At 47.3% G+C, this 19,744-nt stretch overlaps 1 protein-coding gene across 1 annotated transcript in view; it reads right to left on the bottom strand.

Moving 5' to 3' along the window:
- The window catches only part of PIWIL2 (piwi like RNA-mediated gene silencing 2), a 2,549,426-nt gene that overhangs the window by 1,054,039 nt on the left and 1,475,643 nt on the right, over positions 1-19,744 (bottom strand). Inside the window, exon 16 of the mRNA XM_086944806.1 lies at positions 9,958-10,071. Within this exon, the coding sequence (XP_086800932.1) occupies positions 9,958-10,071 (114 nt within the window). The remainder of the gene's footprint in view (positions 1-9,957; positions 10,072-19,744) is intronic.

The following is a 19,744-nucleotide window of genomic DNA, read 5'->3' as shown; positions in this document are numbered from 1 at the left end:
TGCCCCTGGACATCCGCCAAACGGAAGAACTTCTTCTTTTTAGGAAACGTGTCAAAACTTGGCTGTTTCCGAAGGGTTAACTTGATGGCCACCTTACTGCTCTGCCTCTCTCCCGGGCTTCTTCCTCCTCGAGAAATCTCAGCGCCAGGATGCCTGTAAGGTGATAGCGGCGCTATACAAGTATTCTAAATAAATAAATAAATAGATAATAATAAATTTTCCGAGCTATGAAGACATTCCGGACTCATCGCCTCTGGAAGACCGTTTGTTAGATGGGCCACTGCAGTTTAAAGCCATATCCTTAACGCACAAGAAACTCAGTAATATTCTACCAGCTAGTTTTGGCAAGCTCAAGGAGCAGTGGTAAAGAGACTTGGGACCGATAGACGAGGAAGATTGGAGATCGGCCCTCATGTCACCTAGGGAGGCGGCCATCACGCTTAAGATTTAGACTGATACAACTCAGGGTTTTACGTCGGTCTTATATGATTGGGATAACCCTCACAAAAATAGGCGCACAACAGGATGACCTCTGTCTGAAGGGCTGCCAGCAGCCGGCTACCTTCTATCACGCACTATGCGAGTGCCCATGGGACATTGCTTCTGGGAGAGAGTCACAAAATCATATACAGTCTGCACTGGTTAAGACGGTAGACCTGACACCACAATTGGGCTTGTTAAACATCTGGCCAGCCACTGACCTAACTGAAATCGAATAACAGCTAGTGACGCTGGGGTACACACTGGAAAAGAGGGAACTGGCAAGGGGATGGGGCGGAGTGGCACCGCCTTCCACATTGGTATGGTTGAAAGAACTGGACAGATGTATGATCGCAGAGAAAGAAGTTTTTATAACCCGAGGGTGCCCGAAAAAGTGGGATAGAAAATGGAACAAATGCAATGTCTATAGAGATGAAATATGTGTATCTCCAGTAGTGGAGTTAGAAATGCGCAGGAAGGTGAACAGAGACGTGACTTCTTAATGTAATTATTGTATCATCCTTTGTATACTGTACCTTGATGAGAGTAACCAATCCATATTATGAATGAACAATAGTTACTTACCTGTAATCTGTGGTTCTCCAGTATTGGTGTCTTTCATAGATTCACATGCCTGAATCATTCTCCGTCGTCGTAGTCGGAGTCCCACGGTACATAAAAAAAGCAATAACATGCACCTAGTAACCGGAAAACTTTGGTAATAAACAACCAGGAAGTAAAGTAGCCCTATGCTACAAGAGAAGAAACTTCCACACTTGTGACTATCATAGTCATTTTGTATAGTCCAAACTGCAGCCAATCAGGCGACAGCTACCACCAGAATGTTCTCCCCAGAGGCTCAGGCTCTCAGATTTTCTACCGCAGGTCGTGTGAAGGGAGTCTCCTTGAGCTCTGCACAGTACTTCACTTTTTTGACTGGATTTCTCTCCTTTAGGATGTCAGCTACTAAAAAATCTCTCTTCAGGCCTTGTGACTCTTGTGGGAAGCTCCGGCTTTTTTCAGAAGATCCCCACAAAAAGTGCTTCTACTGCCTTTATCCTGATCATGAGGTGAGAGAGTGTAAGATCTGCAAGACCTTTCCTCAGAATGCCCTCAGAGATAGGGAAGGATGCCTACTTATGTGGCTGCAGTAGATTAAAGACCAGGATAAACCTTTATCTGAGGTGGTAAGTGTGGCTTCAGGGTCATCTGTATCCTCCAGAAAGAGGATGGCTGAGGAGAATCTATCTTCTCCTGGGGCTAAGGTGTTGACGAAAGTTCAGCCCTCCAAGGGTTCTGGCTTACCTTCTGCAAAAAAGGCTTCTCCACCTTCTGGATTGTCATCAGTATCGCCCCCTAAAAAGACTGGAAAGTCTATGGCGACTAAGAAGCTTCCTGAGAAGGTTTTTCCTACGACCCTGCTGTCGACTGATTCGTCGACGGCTCCTTCGTCGACGATGTTCATCGTCGACGCTACTTCATCGTCTATTATCACCTTCTTGTCGCCGAAGCCAAAGATGATAATGTCGTCAGCCTCTTCTCCGTCGACGATGGTCTCTGTTACAGCAAGACCTATCTCGTCGACGTTCCGTCGTAGGTGACAAAGGGAAGAAAAATCCCGTTGACGAGTGCTCCGTCAACGAAGACCACCTCGGCAACAGCTACATTTTCTACGAAAACTACCCCGTCGATGGCTACCTCGTCGACGAAGACTGGATCGACGTCGAAGGAGACTACCTCATCGTCGACGGCCACAGCGTCGACGAAAAATGCCTCATCGTCGAAGGTATCGTTGACGAAGATTACACCATCGATGAAGGCAAATGTCTCGTCTGCACCATCTCCTTCGACGACGGCACCGTCAACGCCTCTTCTGTCAACTTGCACTGAACTGCAAGTATGTCCTCCAAACCGTCCAAGGCCTCCTTTGCCCCACCGGCTACGACAGCTTCTTTGCTTGAAAAACGTGACTCGTCATTGCAAGCTCTATCACCACTTAAATTGCCTGACCAATTGCTGGATTCTGATGACGACGAGGAGCAATCTGATGTAGACGACAGGTTCCGCACTGCTACGAGTCCGTCAGAATTGCTCACTAAATATCAGGAGGAAGATCACAACGAGGAACCGTTCTCTGAGCCTCTGGATCAAGCTCCTGCCACGATGCCCACAGCACAGATGCCTTTGGCCCTTCTCAATTTGCAGTTCATGTTAGACAACTACTATCTTCATTTACCTCCATCTGAGTCGGTGGGGTCGCTCCCATCAACTCCTATGCCTCAGGCCTTTGGATCTTCTTTGAGATGTCCAAGACCACCTTCTCCAGCGCCATCTCACCATTCTCAGGTGGCTAACACCACGGATGAAGATAGAGAGGAAGGAGAGGTGGATGACAAATCTGTTCTGTCGGAGTGGGATGAGTACCAAATTCAGACGCCATCACTTTCTGCTCCAGCTACGGCTAACTCCCCTCCAGTAGACATCGGAGGTTTCTATTTCTTGATGTAGAGAGCTACTAAGAGTTTTCTAATCCCAATGGAAACAAAGAAAGACAATTGCTTTCTTTATGATTTCAAAGACCAACTGCGAAGGCAAGTCAAAACTATTCCCATCAGGGACTTCATATGGAAGGAAGGATTAAAAATTATGGCAACACCCAATTCTCTTCCTGCTGTCTTGCCCGGGTTAGACAAGAAGTATAAGGCAAGGCTGATTCGGTCGTCTCCCAAGCGGCACAAGGACGGGCTAGGAACCCTCCTTCTCCTATATCTGCTCCACCAGATAGAGACGGCAGACTATTAGATTCCATCGGGAAAAAGGTCTCCACAATGGCAGCAGCAACTGCACGTCCCACGAACTCCCTAGCGATATTAGGGAGATACAACAGGCAAATGTGGTCCGACATCTCCCCAACGTTGAAATGCTACCAGAACCTGCGAGATCTGAGGCAAGGCAGATATTGCGAGAAGGTGAACTTACTTCAGCAGAAATGATCGTCGCAGCAGTAGATGTGGCGTCAACAGGATTCAGACAGCTAGCGGGTGCAGCTGTGCTGAGAAAGCAGGGATAGATGAAATCCACATCTTTTCGCAAAGAGGTCCAAAACAAGGTAGTCGATATGCCATTTGATGGCGAGTTTCTTTTTGGCCAGCATGTTGACCAGGGCCTCCAGGCAATCAAGAAGGACACGGAGACGGCGAGATCTTTGGGTAGCCTTCAGTTCGCAGGTTGTCCTTTCGAGGTGCTAAAGGGCGTGGATCTTTTTCGAACAGAGGAAACTAAAATCAGCAGAGGTCATACCAAACTTCTCAAACTAACCAGAGATACCACCTCTACAAGCAACAGTCTTACGGACAGCGAGGTAACTCCTACACACAGTCAAGAAGAAAGCCCTTCTACCGTGGAAGAGATTCCACTAAGAAGCAATGAGACACGCCACCTGCCACCATCTCTACCCTCTCCCCAGTCAAACGTTGGAGGAAATATATCTAGATTCTACTCTAACTGGTCTGCAATTACTAGACAGGTGGGTCCTGGATATAGTGGCCAGGGTCCACAATTTAGAATTCATCAAGAACCCTTCCAAATTCTCCTCCCAAGGGCCCACCTCCAGCTCATATCAAGGAATTGTTCACCCAAATAAATTTGATGATACGGAAGGGAGCGATCGAAAATGTCCCTTGTTTACAAAAAGGAACAGGTTTTTACTCAAGGTATTTTCTCATACGGAAAAAAAATTGGGAGAATGGCGCCCCATCCTCGACCAGCGCGCCCTCAACAAATATCAGAAAAAGTTGTCCTTCCGGATGTTAACACTTCAAGAAACGCTTCAGCCTCTTTCAATGGGAGAATCACATGGCCACCCTCGACCTTCAAGACGCCTATTTTCATGTGCCGATCCTCCCCAAACACTGAAAATTCTTGCGATTCAGAGTGTCTGGCAGGGATTTTCAGTTCAAGGTACTCCCCTTTGGACTTCGTTCAGCACCCAGTGTTTTAACAAAAGTTCTAGCTCTGGTGGCAGCATATCTTCATTTAGAGGGCATTCAAATCTAACCATACTTGGGCGATTGCCTTATCAAGGCGAGTTCTTTTGCAAAGGCAAGCGCACACTTTCAAAGTTGCCTATCACTATTCCAGTCTCTGGGTCTCTCCATCAACTTCGAGAAATCTCATCTCATTCCGTCGCAAAGAAAGTCCTTTTTGGAAGCCACGCTGGACACCCAACTCACTCAGGCTTTTGTCTCAAACAAAAGACAACACAATATCTGCAAGCTAGCTCACCTATTGCAAGAAAAAGAGTACGTTTCAGTTCGGCTGTTCAAATCTATCCTAGGGATGATTTCATCCTGCATCCCTCTGATACCCAACTGTCATCTCAGAATGAGACCTTTACAAGAGGAACCCAACCTCCAATGGTTGCAGGTTTCAGGGTCGTTCGACGACATCACTCACATAACTCCTCGGATGCGAGAAACCTTTCTGGTGGTGGACTCAGATGAAGAATTTACAGGAAAGATGTGCATTCCTGGCGGAAGTACCACATTTCACCATCACCACTGATGCTTCTCTCGAGGAATGGGGAGCACACCTTCAGGGAATGACTGTCAACGGAAAGTGGAATGTGCAAAAAAAAGAAGTGGCACATCAATTTCCAGGAGCTGCAAGCAATTTTCTTGGCCTTGAAATCCTTTCGAACAGTCATCCAAAGGGCCTTGGTACAAATTCAGACAGACAATACAACAAGTATGCATTACTTAAACAAACAGGGCGGTACAAAGTCGGCCCTGCTCTCTCAACAAGCCCAGGAGATCTGGGATTGGATATTGAGTCAAGGGATCAGCATTTCAGCTGTCCATGTTCCGGGGACCTCCAATGTTCTAGCGGATTCCCTCAGCAGATCTTCAATTTCTAATCACGAGTGGGAGATCCATCAACCAACGTTGGACAGAATCTTTTGGGAGAGGGGCCACCCCGATCTGGACCTGATTGCAACAAGTCAGAACCGCAAATGCCCACACTTCGCAAGCTGGCTTCCCCACAAGGACTTGTGCGGGAATGCGCTTTCAAAGAACTGGTCTCAGATATATGCCTGAGCCTTTCCTCTGATTCCGTTGGTTCCCAGAGTCATCTGCAAGATGAAGAAAAAGCCTTGTCGCCTCATTCTCAGTGTTCCCAGATGGCCTCGCCAAAACTGGTTCACCGAACTTCTCCTCCTTTTGGAGTGCGATCCTATTCAGTTTCCACAAATACCGAACCTTCTGTCCATTCAGGAGGGTGAAATCTGTCACCTGGACCCAGTCTCCTTGAGATTAGCAGCTTGGCTCCTCAACACCTTGGGTTCGCACACTTAGATATCCCTGCAGATTGTCAAGAGGTTTTAGCCAATGCTAGAGCACCTGCCACGATTAAGACATACACACTCAGAAGGAAAAGATTCTGCACCTGGTGTCAATCTGCCAATTTGCATCCAATTCATGCCAGACCAGAACAGTTCTTTCCTCAATTGGCAAAATCAGGTTAATCTCATTCCACGTTGAAAGTGTTCTTGGCAGCTATCACAAGGTTTCATCAGGATGGTTCTAACTCTCTCTACTCTACTAGAGTTATTCAGCAATTTTTTAAAGGACTATTTCGAATGTTTCCTCCTATTCGGCATCCGCTTCCATCCGGGCATTTGAAGGTGGTTCGCGCTTAACTCATGCGTCACCCCTTTGAACCTATTCACAAAGTGGATCTTAAGTTCCTTTCTTGGAAGGTATCTCTGCTTTCGGCTCTGACATCAGTTAGGAGGGTCAGCGACATTCAAGCATTCACAGTTAAGTCACCTTTTCTACAGTTCACATCCAAGTCAGTGGTGCCTCGTACCAATCCCAGCTTCATGCCTAAGGTACCTACGGATTTTCACCTTAATGAACCGATAATTTTGAAGGCATTCTTTCCAAATCCTCAAACAGCAGCCGAAAGAGCCTTACATTCCCTTGATGTTAGGAGGTGTCTCAAGTTCTATCTTCAACGAACTGCTACAATTCGGAAATCAGATCAGCTATTTATAGCATATGGAAGATTGCGTCAAGGTTACTTTGTATCCAAGCAGACAATAGCACGTTGGATGTCTGCAGCGATTAGTCTGTGTCATCAGCAGGCGGGAAGGCCTTTACAGACAACTCCAAGAAAGCATTCTATGAGAGCAATCTCCCCATCTACCGCGCTCTTTGCTGTTGTGCCGCTTCATCAGATCTGCAGAGTGGCAACCTGGTCCATCAGACACACTTTTACCAAACATTACTGTTTAGACGCTTCAAGTGATGCAGATACGTCAGTTGGACGAGCTGTTCTCCGCAATCTTTTTAAATAAGGTGAGCCTCTGTTCTCCCTCCTCCACTTGCTCTTTTTAGACGCTTATTTACATGCTGTTATATATCCTAATCTAAAATGCATATATATAAGCACTGATGTATTTATATAGGTTTATGATATTACTTATGCTTCTTTATTATATGTATACTGTGATACAAGGAGCGTCTAACGAACATTATGTTATGTACTGCTATCTACTCTGATTCAGGCATGTGAATCTATGAAAGACACCCCAATACTGGAGAAGAACAATAGTTACTTACCTGTAATCTCTGGTTCTCCAGTATTGGTGTCTTTCATAGATTCACATGTAACCCGCCCACCTCCCCTCAGAGGCTGTTTAGGCTAAAATGTTTTGTTTCACTCCTGTGTGAGAAAATCTGAGAGCCTGAGCCTCTGGGGAGAACATTCTGGTGGGTGTTGTCGACTGATTGGCTGCAGTTTGGACACCCCAATACTGGAGAACGGTAATTTCTGTATGTCTGTCATTGAGGTTTAATAAAAATATACTGTATGTCTGTCACGAAGGTTTAATAAAAATATATATTTTTTTTAAAAGCTGGAGATTTTATAAGCTTTAGTCCATCTTCTAAAATATAATTCACCATTGGGATGGCCCTCACAGACTTCCGAGTGGAATCTTACAAATCATAAAGAAAACATTACGCTTGTTTCACTGGGAGAGGCCAATCAAATCTCTGAGGCTCGTTCCAACAGTTCGTGGAAATCCCCGATATTCTCCAGTGTGGAGTTAGCTGGGGATGGTGAGAGAGATGGTGAGGATGGCACGACGTAATTGTCACATTCTGTGCCTGCAGGAACTACATGGTGCACCAACTCTCTTTCCTCTGGTTGGTCCTCCAAATAACTTTCAATACAATCCTCCCTAAAGGCTATTACTCTAGGAGCTAGGACTCTCTGTTGTGCCGGGGGAGGCTCCAAAACTTCAAGAGGGGGTGTGCTTTGCCGCCCTTCTTGTTGGCTTGGAGTGCAAAGGACAGGAGCATGAGCTTCTGGAAATCCTTGATAGTAGACATCCAACATGTGTCCAAGGTATGTGACCAGTGACATTGTGACTGCTATGTTATCTTCACTTGAAGACGGCAGGTTATCGTCTTCTTCGTAATCAAAATGTTCTGGAAATATTCATAATATTGAGTTCTTGGAGGTGGAAGATCTTTAAAAGAGAAATCAGCCTCCACATATTCAGACATGTCACCATGGTACGCATCCTCATTGTCAGTATCCTGGCATTTAACTTTAAGCTGTGAATAGCTAAAGGCAGGCCCAAACGAACCATCATCCGCTGATTCTTTCATTTCTAGTAGATGTGACGGAAGAAGTGGGGCGATCTTACTCAAAGATGCCTGGTCTGACGGCATTCGCCTTGATTCCGGTGTCAAGAGTGTCTTTTTTCTGGTCCATTGAAGAGGTCATCGACGGTGGAATGCACTTAATCGTTATTGTCAACGATCCCTGCATCCTAGGAGATTCAAACACTGCTGTTGACGGAATTGTCATCGACGAGAAGCAGTCAACGATATCGTTGAGGCAGCCATCGACAATGCTGCAGACTAAGTCTTCGTTGTCACTCCTCTTCGTTGACGCCGCCATCAGCATCATCGTTGACTCCATCCGTGCAGAACTGACTGCCGTCGTCTGCGACAAGGAAGACTTTGCTGCTCTTGCCGAAGGGTCAGTCGACAAGGAGACTTTTGCCTAAGAAGGTTTCAGAGTAGTATGGGGCACTGAGGAAGAAGTCGAAGCCTTCGTATGAGAAGAACTTGTAGAGGGTTTAGAAGTTGCTGTTTTTTTATGAGTGTTATTGACCCTGCCTTTTCGGGATCAGCCTTAGATGAGGAGGAAGGATCAAGTTTCCTTTTACCCTCAGGGTTAGAGCAACTCTCTTCAATATCAGAGCCAGACTCAGATCTGGACTTCCTCTTCTGCAACCACAACAGCAATCTTGCCTCTCTGTTCTTTAAGGTTTTAGCAGAGAAAGTTCTGCAGTATTTACAATCCCTTGGGACATGGTTGGGATGTAAGAAGTGAAGGCAGTCTTTATGAGGATCCTCAGGAAAATATTCCTGCTTTCCCAAAAGACCAGCAAGTTCTCAATAATCTTTTCTTAGATCACTCAGACATTTTCAAAGGATGAAGCCAAGCACAATACTTTTTCCTTTCCAGAGAATTCTGAACAAGAAATAGTAAAGTCAATAGTTAAAAAGATGAAGAACTGAGCAGAGCTCAGGGAGACTCTTTCTCGCATGATGTGCAGTTAGAAATCTCAGGTGTGGTGGCTCTGCAGGGGCTTATGGTCTCAGGGCTAGCGCCTCATTGGTTGAAAGTTGGTCCTTATAAAGAGGACAATGGGTTAACAAAAGTTCTATTCCTTTTGCATTGTTTCTATGTACTTCTTCCTATACTACTATTTAGATACAGTGAGACTCTCACCATGACAACAGGGAAGATTCAAGCATGTGAATCTATGAAAGATTCAATACTGGAGAAAGAACTGATATCAGCTTGCCAAGGAGGCTCCTATATCTGTACCATGCATGTCATTTCCGGCGTTGATGCCACTGACACAGACTAACTATGCCACCTACCAGCGCGCAGGGATACTGCTTGAAAAACGTCCGGATCCATCTGATTCCAGAGTGTATCCAAAGGTAAGGAATCTGCGGCTAAAAGCCTATCAGATACTGCAAATATAACATATGAAGGATCATTTTCAGATAATGGGAACCAAGAGCCATCATCCTATCAATCTGATCATACGCAACATAGGTAGCAGAAAGCCAGAAGTTAGCATAAAAAAATCATCTGGCGATAAAAACGCCACCATTTTTTCTGAAGTGAAAGTATGGGAGTAGAATCCATTCAGGTTGCATAGTAACCATACCCATCTCTTCAAATTTAGAAAATGGACTGATCTAGAGAAACACATAGGTGTGATGGAAAGAGTGACTGTGTGACGGAGAAGCCGAGCTTTCACCTGGGCTTTTAATTGCTTTCATTTACATTGTACAGAAGTGGCTTGTTCTATTCAAAGATTGAAAGTGCATTCTACAAATCTGAAGATACAGGGACCAGTAAACTGTAGTACTAACTTACTGAAGAAATGGATGCCTCACGGGTCACCTCCCTAGTCCAATTGAGTTCCTCTGTGGTTGGGTAAGAATTATTTCTCAGGTTGATCTTTTCAGCAGGAAGAATTCTCCCATTAGCCTAAATAAAAAACATAAAAATCATGTTGAAGGCAAAATGAGAATACGTTATTCTGAATTAATTTAGATACACTTAGCCCAATTCCTGCCTTCCTCTACTACGACTTATGCTACAGTGTTTTGTAGAGCCCTATGTTTGCAATTAGTGGGAGGGGGGGGGGGGGGGGGGGGGGGGGAGTACAACATTTAGATGAAGCAATTTGTGGGGGAGTGCTCCTTGGACTCTTAATTCTTTGCTTGGTTATTCCTGGATTCGTTTCTGGTACAGCCAGTGGTGTATAAAATACTTGTGTGCGGGAAACTGGAATTTTGCTGCAGGTGTCCCTCCACTTTTTGCCCCTTTTTAGGTACTAGATGCTGGTTGTCAGCTCAGACAGTGCAATCTATTACATGCCAAAGTCCCTGCATGTAATAGATGCAAGTCATCCCTACAGCAGGCCTTGTTGCCCTAAGGCAGGGTGCATTATATTACATGTGAAGACATACCTAAACGTGCAGATATGCCCTCTGTACTGTCTAGTTCAAACACCAGATAGTACAAGTGAACAGGAAAGCCATCAAAAGTATAAGTACTGGTCACTGGTCATTACGAGACATGATGGCTTCACTGAAAGCAAAGATGTTTGGTATCTAACACCTCTTATTAATAAACCCACACTGATTCCAGTGCTGGATTTATTACTACATGTAGCCAGAGGGTACCTTAGAGGTACCCCCTGAACCCTTCTAGTCCTATAGCATGCTGGCTGAGCCCTGCTCTCAGAGGTCAGGAACACTGCCTGCTCTGGCAGGAGTTGTTTACACCTCCTCCAGCAGGACGGTTGGTAACGCAGCATACCAAAGCGAGAGGGTTCAAAGCCTCTGCCACCTTTGATATGCTACTCCGGCATCCCCCAGACCTGGGAGAGCCACCCCAAAGCCCTGAGGTCCATTTGGCACCAGGAAAGCCAAAATATTAGTTATGCAAGGAAGCGTGGAGCACAACCAGGTCAGACACACCCCTAAGGTTAGCTCCCTGATGTGCCCCACTCTAGGTCAATTCTGCCACTGGGATAGGGTTACACCCACTTTGCACAGGAAGTGGAAGTATAGGGAGAACAGTGACCCCAAGGGCAAGTAAACCATTTGCTACTGCTCTACACTCCCCTAACATCCCTAAATTGAGCATCTAGGGGGCACGCCTAAATTGAGCTTTTAGGGGGACCCCCTGACTATTCAAAGGGCCCCTGACCCCAGAACTTTAGATTCACCTGACCAAATCAGAAAAGGCACAGAAGAGCTGATCTACGTGAGAACTGAAGACTGCTGTGGACTTTTGGTGCCAAACCCTGCATGCCCGCTCCAGACTATTGCAAACACCTGACTCGACCTGTAGCTGTGCATCTCCAATAAGCCTCAAAGGGTTGCTAGTACTTCGAAAAAAGCTAACATTTTCCTTGGAGTGGAGGAGCCACTCTCCTGCATCCTGCAATCGCCAACCACAACTTCCGGTTCCAAGAACCACCAGGTCCACCGATGCAGTAGCTGCCAAGGAGGAGGTAAGCTTACTCAAAGTGGCCAGATCCGTTTCCTTACCAAGTATAGAGATATTGGGACCCCTACCAGCCTCCCTTTGGTAATGGACTCTTTGTGGGGACCATCACTTGTTTAAAGTCTAAACCGGACTCCACCAAATCAAAGACCGACCAGGCAATGAGGGATGTCCGCTCTACAGAGGCTAGCACAGAGACTGACCCATCTGTCCTGATTTGACTCCCTTTGCTGGTTCAGACCAAGAACGGTGGCCGCCTACAGTGCACAACAGCCAGTCGAGCAAAACACTCTGCAACCAAGCTAACTGGCCCTGGTCCACGAACACAGACTGCTACCTTTTGCTCCAAGGACCCTCATGAGCTGACCCCCAACCCCCCAATAGGAGCTCCTGGTCTTGTCCACAAGTCCTCCTTTGTGACCTATTTCTAGGTGCCCACCCCCCTTTGCTTACAGTGTATGGCGTGAGGCTACCAACCCATCCAGCACCTCTGCACCCAGACACAAGGGGAAGTAAAACCGAACCGCTGGTGGAACTTGGGACCATGGTCCCCCAACACCCCATGACCTAAAGGGAACACTGAAATCCTATTGCAAATACATATATGCAGTAAATGTTCTTCTATCCATAGGAAAGCATTATAGCGTAAAATGCACGCTTTGTGAACATTACTACAAACTGTAAAAGTCATCACTTTAAAATTACTTACCCAATTACGAAGTTCTTGGTGTGGAAATGTATATAAACATGCGTGTTATTTATCAAAATTGGTGTGAATCTCCTTGAGTGTTTGTATCATTTATTGACTCTGTGTATGCAACAAATGCCTAACACTCCCCTGTGACAAGCCTAATGCTGCTCGACCACATGACCACAAACAGGGCACCTTGAAAGCAAGCCCATGTCCATTTATAAGGGACACCTGGACACTTTACACAGAATATTTATTTTTGGTATACTATATAAAGAGCCAACTTCCTACACTGTGGCACTATAATACGTGTTTCACATAACCTTGTAGTTGAGGCAAATTTCATGTTACATTTTGTCCGGAGTTTTCCTGAACCAATGCAAAGTGCCGCCCATGTCCCAGTGTTAATGTCTTTCCAGCACTCTGCCTGAGAAAGCTACACAGACCGGTCCTACTGAAATCTGCCATCGACAGATGCATTTGCTGCAGAACCCAACAGGAGCATGTCTACCCTTATGGTTAACTGGAGGCCACAGCATAAGATAAAGCGCAGAAAAAGCGTAATTTCGGTACTACTATGCCTTCAGACTATATTCTTTCATAAACCTGAAGTGACCTCACCTGCATGATGATTAATGAATATTTCTGCAGAGAAGTCTAAGAGCATTAACTGCCTCATTGCCCAACCCTTCATCTGGTCACGTTCTCAAAATAGTCAAGTATAAAAAGTGAACTTGAACAAATAGTAAGACAAGCAGGGGAAGGTTATTGGCAAGGGCAGGGTAATGGCCACAATTTAGGCAAGTGTGGAAGGGCTGCGAATCGATATATCGAGGAACCCAAGGTGGCTGCCGCCATTTTCCATAATGATGAGGTGGGTGCTGGTCTAATCATGCTGCATCCTTGTTTAACTGGTAACTAGTGGTGGGATACAACCTGGTAATACAGACTCCTAAAGACCTCTTTTGTTTCCAGAGTGTCCACGGTAATTGAAGGGTGAGTAACACCAACCCAAAGAGAATAAAAGTCAAAAAAGAAAAAGAGAAGTGACGCAACTTCAGGCAGCCAAATCCACTGTACACTGACTTATCAAACTTCTTTCTAACTCAAATATCACTATCAAGCCTTAACAAATGCTTTCTAATAAACATCCTAAAACTCCACATTACCACTGTTGTATTTGATTGGTCAGCCTGTTACAATAAAGTTCGGCTATGATTTTTTTTTCTAATTGATGGCAGAGTGCTCACTCTGTAACTGTTGTTCCATGCAATGTGGTTAACTCTATGGGGAAAGACAGTGGGGAGCATACCTGACCAATGAAACTACGGCCACAACAGCAATTTAAAGAGAGATGGCAAAACAGGTAATATGTAGGACCACAACCTCAAGCCATGCTAGGAGATTTCAGTGTGTGAGACATCAGTACATAATGGTGAGAGGCAAGCACAGTAGCCATCTTTGCCAAGCAACTGTCTTAGACAGTAAGAACATGATTCTGGATCTGTGGAGTCTTTAATCCCAAAACCGAGTAAATATGGCAAAAAGACAGCTCAGGATATATGGAGTGACCCAGAAGACAGGAGCAGAGCTCTCAACTGAAACATCACAAAACAACACTCAATCCCTTGCAAAGCTCTCCAAGCACCCATCAAGGGACTCCAGACAGGTGAGCTCAGAGGGACATTGGGAGGGTGAGACGTGCAGTAGGAGGGGGAGCAGGGCAGAATGACACGTTAACTTTGTTTTAAACTTCTATTGAAATACACCACTGTCCGTAAGTCGAGTGGGACACTTCATGCATTTAAAGGAATGGGGCAGTAGACAACAAAGGTAACTACTAGTTTATTCTATGATGTTGCACCACACAAGCTACAAAGCTCCAAAATACTACTATTCATAAGTCATAGTCAAAAACCATTAGTGTTGGATTTTTGGCTGAACCTCAGAGCTGGTGATAAACTGTTGAGGTCAGCTGCGCTACCTATGTAGTGCATCTGATGTGAAGCACAAGTTACTTACCTTCGGTAACAATCTATATGTAAGAAACAGTAGTTAGTATTAGATTTCTTACCTTAGAATATCTACAGGCGTGAGACTGGACCTGGAAAATTTTGCGTAGCAGTACCCCTGCGCGTCGGTGGGCATCGTCTGCGGCTCCGCGTCCGTCGTCAGCACCGGAATGAAGTTGTCGGAATACTTTGACGCCGCCCTCGCGCGCTGACGTCAGTTCTTATACACAGCTTTTCCGCGCCAGAAACGCAGAGCCTTGATAAAAACCAACACTGGTGCCATGAAAACTAGGGCCCTGAAAGGGGATGACCTTAACCCTAGATATCGGTTCGCAGAACTGGGAGGATGGGTGGGGCGGTAAGGAATCTAATACTAACTACTGTTTCTTACAGACATATCGTTACCGAAGGTAAGTAACTTGTGCATCTGAAAGAAACAGGTTAGTATTAGATTCCTTACCTTAGAATAGATACCCCAGGAATACCAACCCCGGTGGTGGGTCTGCGAACCAATGATCACACCAGGAAATCCCGGCGAACAGAACGGCCGAAAAAGCCATCTCTCCGGACTTGGCTGTCAAGGTAATAGTGTCTTGCGAACGTGTGCAGCGAGGACCACGTTGCTGCCTGACAGATGTCCTGCAAGGGGACTCCCCGACCCAGGGCAGTAGTAGCCACCGTGACCCGAGTGGATTGGGCACGTAGCCCCACAGGAGGCTCCTTTCGAGCCAAAGAGTAACAAGCCTTGATGCACAAGACGACCCATGGAGAAATGGTCCGTTTGTGCATGGCCCGTCGCTTCTTAGGGCCTACGTAACTAACAAAGAGTTGGCCTTCCACCCGGAACTGGCAAGTGCGATCCAGATAGAATGAGAGCGCAAGTTTTGGGTCCAGACGGTGGAGCCTCTCTTCCTCTTCCGAGGGAAGCGGAAAGAAGGTGGGCAAAGTGATTGACTGCCCGATGTGGAAGGCTGTGACTACATTGGACAGGAAAGAGGGTCGCGTCCGCAACATAACTTCGTCCGGATGGACAGAAAGGAAAGGAGGTTGAGAAGAAAGAGCCTGGAGCTCACTCACTCTCCTGGCAGAGGTGATGGCAACCAGGAATGCAGTCTTAAGAGTAAGGAGACGAAGAGGACAGTTATGAAGTGGCTCGAAGGGAGCCCACATCAGATAAGTCAGAACAAGGTTCAAGTCCCACTGAGGCATCACGAAAGGAACAGGAGGGAACATATGAGTGATGCCCTTCAAAAACCTATTTACAACTGGGGACTTGAACAAAGAGGGCTGATCAGGGAGCCTTAAGAAGGTGGAAATGGCATAGAGATAGCCCTCCAGAGTGCCCAGAGCAGAGCCCTGCTGGGCAAGAGAAAGAAGAAAGAGGAGAACCTCTGAAAGAGGGGCAGAAAGGGGATACACAGCCTTTGCTGTGCACCATGCCACAAATTTGTTCCATCTGCAGACGTATACCGATTTTGTGGAGGGACGCCTGGCTGCAGGAATCACATTACAGACTACAGGAGGCAAGTCAAATGGCCTCAACTACCGCCGCTCAATCTCCACGCCTGTAAGTGGAGACTGGACAGGTTCGGGTGGGGGACCGTCCCCTGCTGCTGCGACAGAAGGCCCTCCTGAAGAGGCAGACAAATCGGGGCTCAACATATATGCTGAGGAGCTCGGGATACCAGTTTCTTTGTGCCCAGTCCGGAGCCACAAGGATGACTTGGGCCCGGTCGCGTCTGATCTTCTTCAGCACTCTGGGCAGAAGCGGTATAGGTGGAAAGGCGTACAACAGACCGCAACTCTGAGCGAGTGCCGCCTCGGAAATTCCAACGCGCAGAACTGATGACATTACGCGTTCTCTTCTGTGGCGAATAGATTTAACCAAGGCTCTCCCCACTGCTGAAAGAGGCCTTGCGCCACGTCGGAGTTCAGACGCCATTTGTGATCCATCATGCACCGACGGCTGAGTTCGTCCGCCCTGGCGTTCAGGGAACCTGCCAAGTGTTGAACCACCAGGCTCATGCCCTGATGTTCCAGCCACTGCCAGAGGCGCAGAGCCTCCTGGCATAGGTTCCACGACCCCCCCCTCCCCCTGTTTGTTGCAGTACCACATAGCGGTGGTGTTGTCCGTGGACCCCTGCATTAGACTCCCCCGGAACTCCGCCGGCGACGAGAGGCCTCTGATCTCCGCCTCTCCCATGTGGCCCCCCCAGCCCTGGAGGGACGCGTCTGTCACAACTATGTGCTTGGGTCGGGGTAGGGAGAGGGATCTGCCGCTGACCCAATCGCGGTCCGTAATCCACAACTGCAACTGCCTTGCAGTGCCCTCCGAGATCAAGACCTGGTGGGACAAGTTGCCCTGATGCTGGGCCCACTGAAACTTCAGGTCCCACTGCAGAGCCCGCATCCGCCACCGGGCATGATGCACCAGAAGGATGCAGGAGGCCATCAGCCCCAGAAGCCGCATCGCCAACCTGACAAGAGACTCGGGATAACGGCTGAAAGTTCGGAATCAGAGCTTGAATATCTCGAACCAGCTGTTCGGGAGGATAAACCTGAAACTGCGCGGAGTCTAGAACCGTTCCGATGAAGAGGAGCTTCTGAGAGGGACACAGGTGTGACTTCCGCACATTGATGGAGAACCCGAGCATGTGCAGGAGGTCGGCCGTAGTCTGGAGGTGGCTGTCGACGGTCTGGGGCGAGCCAGACTTCAACAACCAGTCGTCGAGATAGGGGAAGACTGAAACCCCTAATCTGCGCAGATGAGCTGCGACCACCGCCATTGTAGAAAAGTAGGGTCTGCTTTCCTATAGTTACCACATTTTTGGTTTTTTGCTTCACTGGTTTTCGACCTAATGTGGCTGTGGGCCTGCTAATCAGACCCATAGCCCAGCTGTGCTCTCTCTAAATTCAATCCAATGTACTTTAGGTACATTACCAATTGGACATTGGGTCCCCTTATGAGCCCCTGTACAGTGTACTATAGGTACCCAGGGCATAGGTGCATCCAAGGCCTACCAGGGGTTGCAGCATGTATTATGCCACCCCTGGCTGGCCACTCACATTGACACAACTGGCTGATCACTCAGCTGGGGCAAGGTCGTGTAATCACCCCTATACCTACCTTTACGTATAGACACATATATACCTATAAGTCACTCCTATGGCAGGCCTTAACAATCCTGGAGGCAGAGTGTTTGGTTTTATGTGAGATGAGGCTCTAGCATGAGCTGAGCCTGTCTGCAGCTTTAGGAACCAGTCCTTATAGCTGTTCTATGATATAGCCATACCATATACTCTTAAGTACATTATAATCCTCGCGGTTGAATGCTAACTTTGGTTTGGCTTTATCAAAACATGTCGTGTAAGATGTCATATGCTTTGGAATACTACCCACTCACCAGTTCTGGCGACGGGGGTAGCATTCCACCCGTCTAGAGGGAGAAGACATTTTGTTCCCACTAAACCCGGTTAAAGTTAACCAGAGCCTCAGCATCACAAAATGGACACAAGTCTGACCTCCTGCTGCTGGGGGTCCTTCCAGCGAGGGAGCCTTGGACAATAGGTTTCCTGGCTTGGGAGGTGCTAGCACCACCCCAGACAGGCCATAGTGTATTGGGGCAGGGAGGGCTGAATGAAATGAGACACTGCCATGGGCACACAAGGTGTCCCATGCATAGCCCGGTTCAAACTAGTTGCTGGGGCACTCCAGCCCCAGCTCTGGCGCGAAACTGGACAAAGGGAAAGGGGTGTAACCACCCCCTTCCCTGGTCCCACCCATAGGAGGGACCTAGCAGGTAATCCAGCCCCTTAGATTAGTATATAGGTAAGAGCTGAGTCTAGAGACTTTAGATTTATCCCAAATGAAACTTGAACGAAACTCTGGACCTTCGATGTTCTACTTGAAGATAGAAGACTGAAGAATCTCCCTTGTGGTCAAGGAGTGACCACCCTGCACAAGCAGGCACAGTCAAGCGATCAACGGTTTGCTTTGTCGTCGCTCCCACCGGAGTCCAAACACAGAGCCTGACAAGACCCGGACTTCCAGACTTCCTTCAGCCCGATCCACAGCCACAGCAAAGCGGAGACCCGTGGAGGCGACGAGAGACGTGGGACAGGACATCTTGGAAAGCCAGCGATTTGCTTTCTGTGCAACTTCTGAGGCACCCTCGAAATTGTGCATAAGGGACTAAGAAGCCCCAGCCCCGAGCATCATCTTCACCAAAGACCAGCCCTCCACACTCCACAAGTGCTGCTTGGGGCCCTTTTGCATTTTCCTGCTCGACGCGTCTGTCCGGTCACTTGCCCGTTGGCTAGTGACCTCTGTGACGACGAACCTTCGAATTTCCACCGCTGGCCTGGTTGCTCCAGGCTGGCCCTTGCTTCCCTGAAAAGGAGAAGCCCATCAGACCTTGCTGGTCTGATCCAGAAGCCATCTTCGATTCCTGCGTGGGTTACCTTAGCCAAGGCTTGTTGACTCCAATCCAGAAGCCGACGCCGCCTACAGCGAGATCCTTCGTGGGACAGCCCGTGCCCAGTTCCTGGTCATCGTCAACACCTCCTGGTCCACGTGGCTGCAGAGACAAGCTTCACGACATCACCTGATTGCTTCGCGACATCGCCTGGTTCCTTCCTGGTCACTGGCGAGTGACCCAGACTCAGTCCCCTCTGCTTTCAGGTACTCTTCATCCTTGATCTGCCCTTGAATCCAACCGGACACTTCTCTCCTGGTCACCTGCAGAATCTTTCTCCAAGGTTCCAGAGGATTCAGCGACGAAACCAGACACACTTTGACACCTATGCACCCACTTCCTGTGGGTGAGGTCACGCAAGTACTCCGGTGCTCTTGCGGGTATTAACTATCCTAGTGTCCCAGTTTTCAGTAGCTTTCTCCTAGTCCATCCGGAAATGACCTAAAATAACTAGTTTCCAATTCTTTCGTTCCCATTCTAACTCTATGGTAACTCACATGTGTGTAAAGACACTGCACACGCCTCCCATGGGCCTCGTACTTCCTATCCTTTGGTAGTACAGTGTAGCCCCAGCGATTCCCTGGGCCCTAGGCCTATCCTTTGTCCGTGACGTGGTTCTTGTACCACTATTTTAGCGTACGGTTTGCAGTGCACCTAGGGCTCTACTGTATATCGTGCAACTTATTGTATGATAATTAAGTATCTTGTTATGTGCTTGTATGATAATTAAGTATCTTGTTATGTGCTTGTGCCAATGACCTCATAAAGAGTTCAGAGGGGTTGTGTTAGAAATAAGTACATATATATTTTATATATAACCTGTGTGGGGTCCTTTCATTTGGTATTAAAGGGGTTACATATGGTAAAACAGCTGGCTTCACATGCCCTCTTGAGTTTAGCCTAAGACTGCTTTGTCCATGCTACCCCTAGGATAGCTGGTCTATAAGGTTGACTTTACAACCATC

The sequence above is a fragment of the Lissotriton vulgaris genome, chromosome 11 (genome assembly GCF_964263255.1).
Source record: "Lissotriton vulgaris chromosome 11, aLisVul1.2, whole genome shotgun sequence".
Lineage (NCBI taxonomy): Eukaryota > Metazoa > Chordata > Amphibia > Caudata > Salamandridae > Lissotriton > Lissotriton vulgaris.
This window is presented reverse-complemented; position numbering and strand designations above follow the sequence as displayed.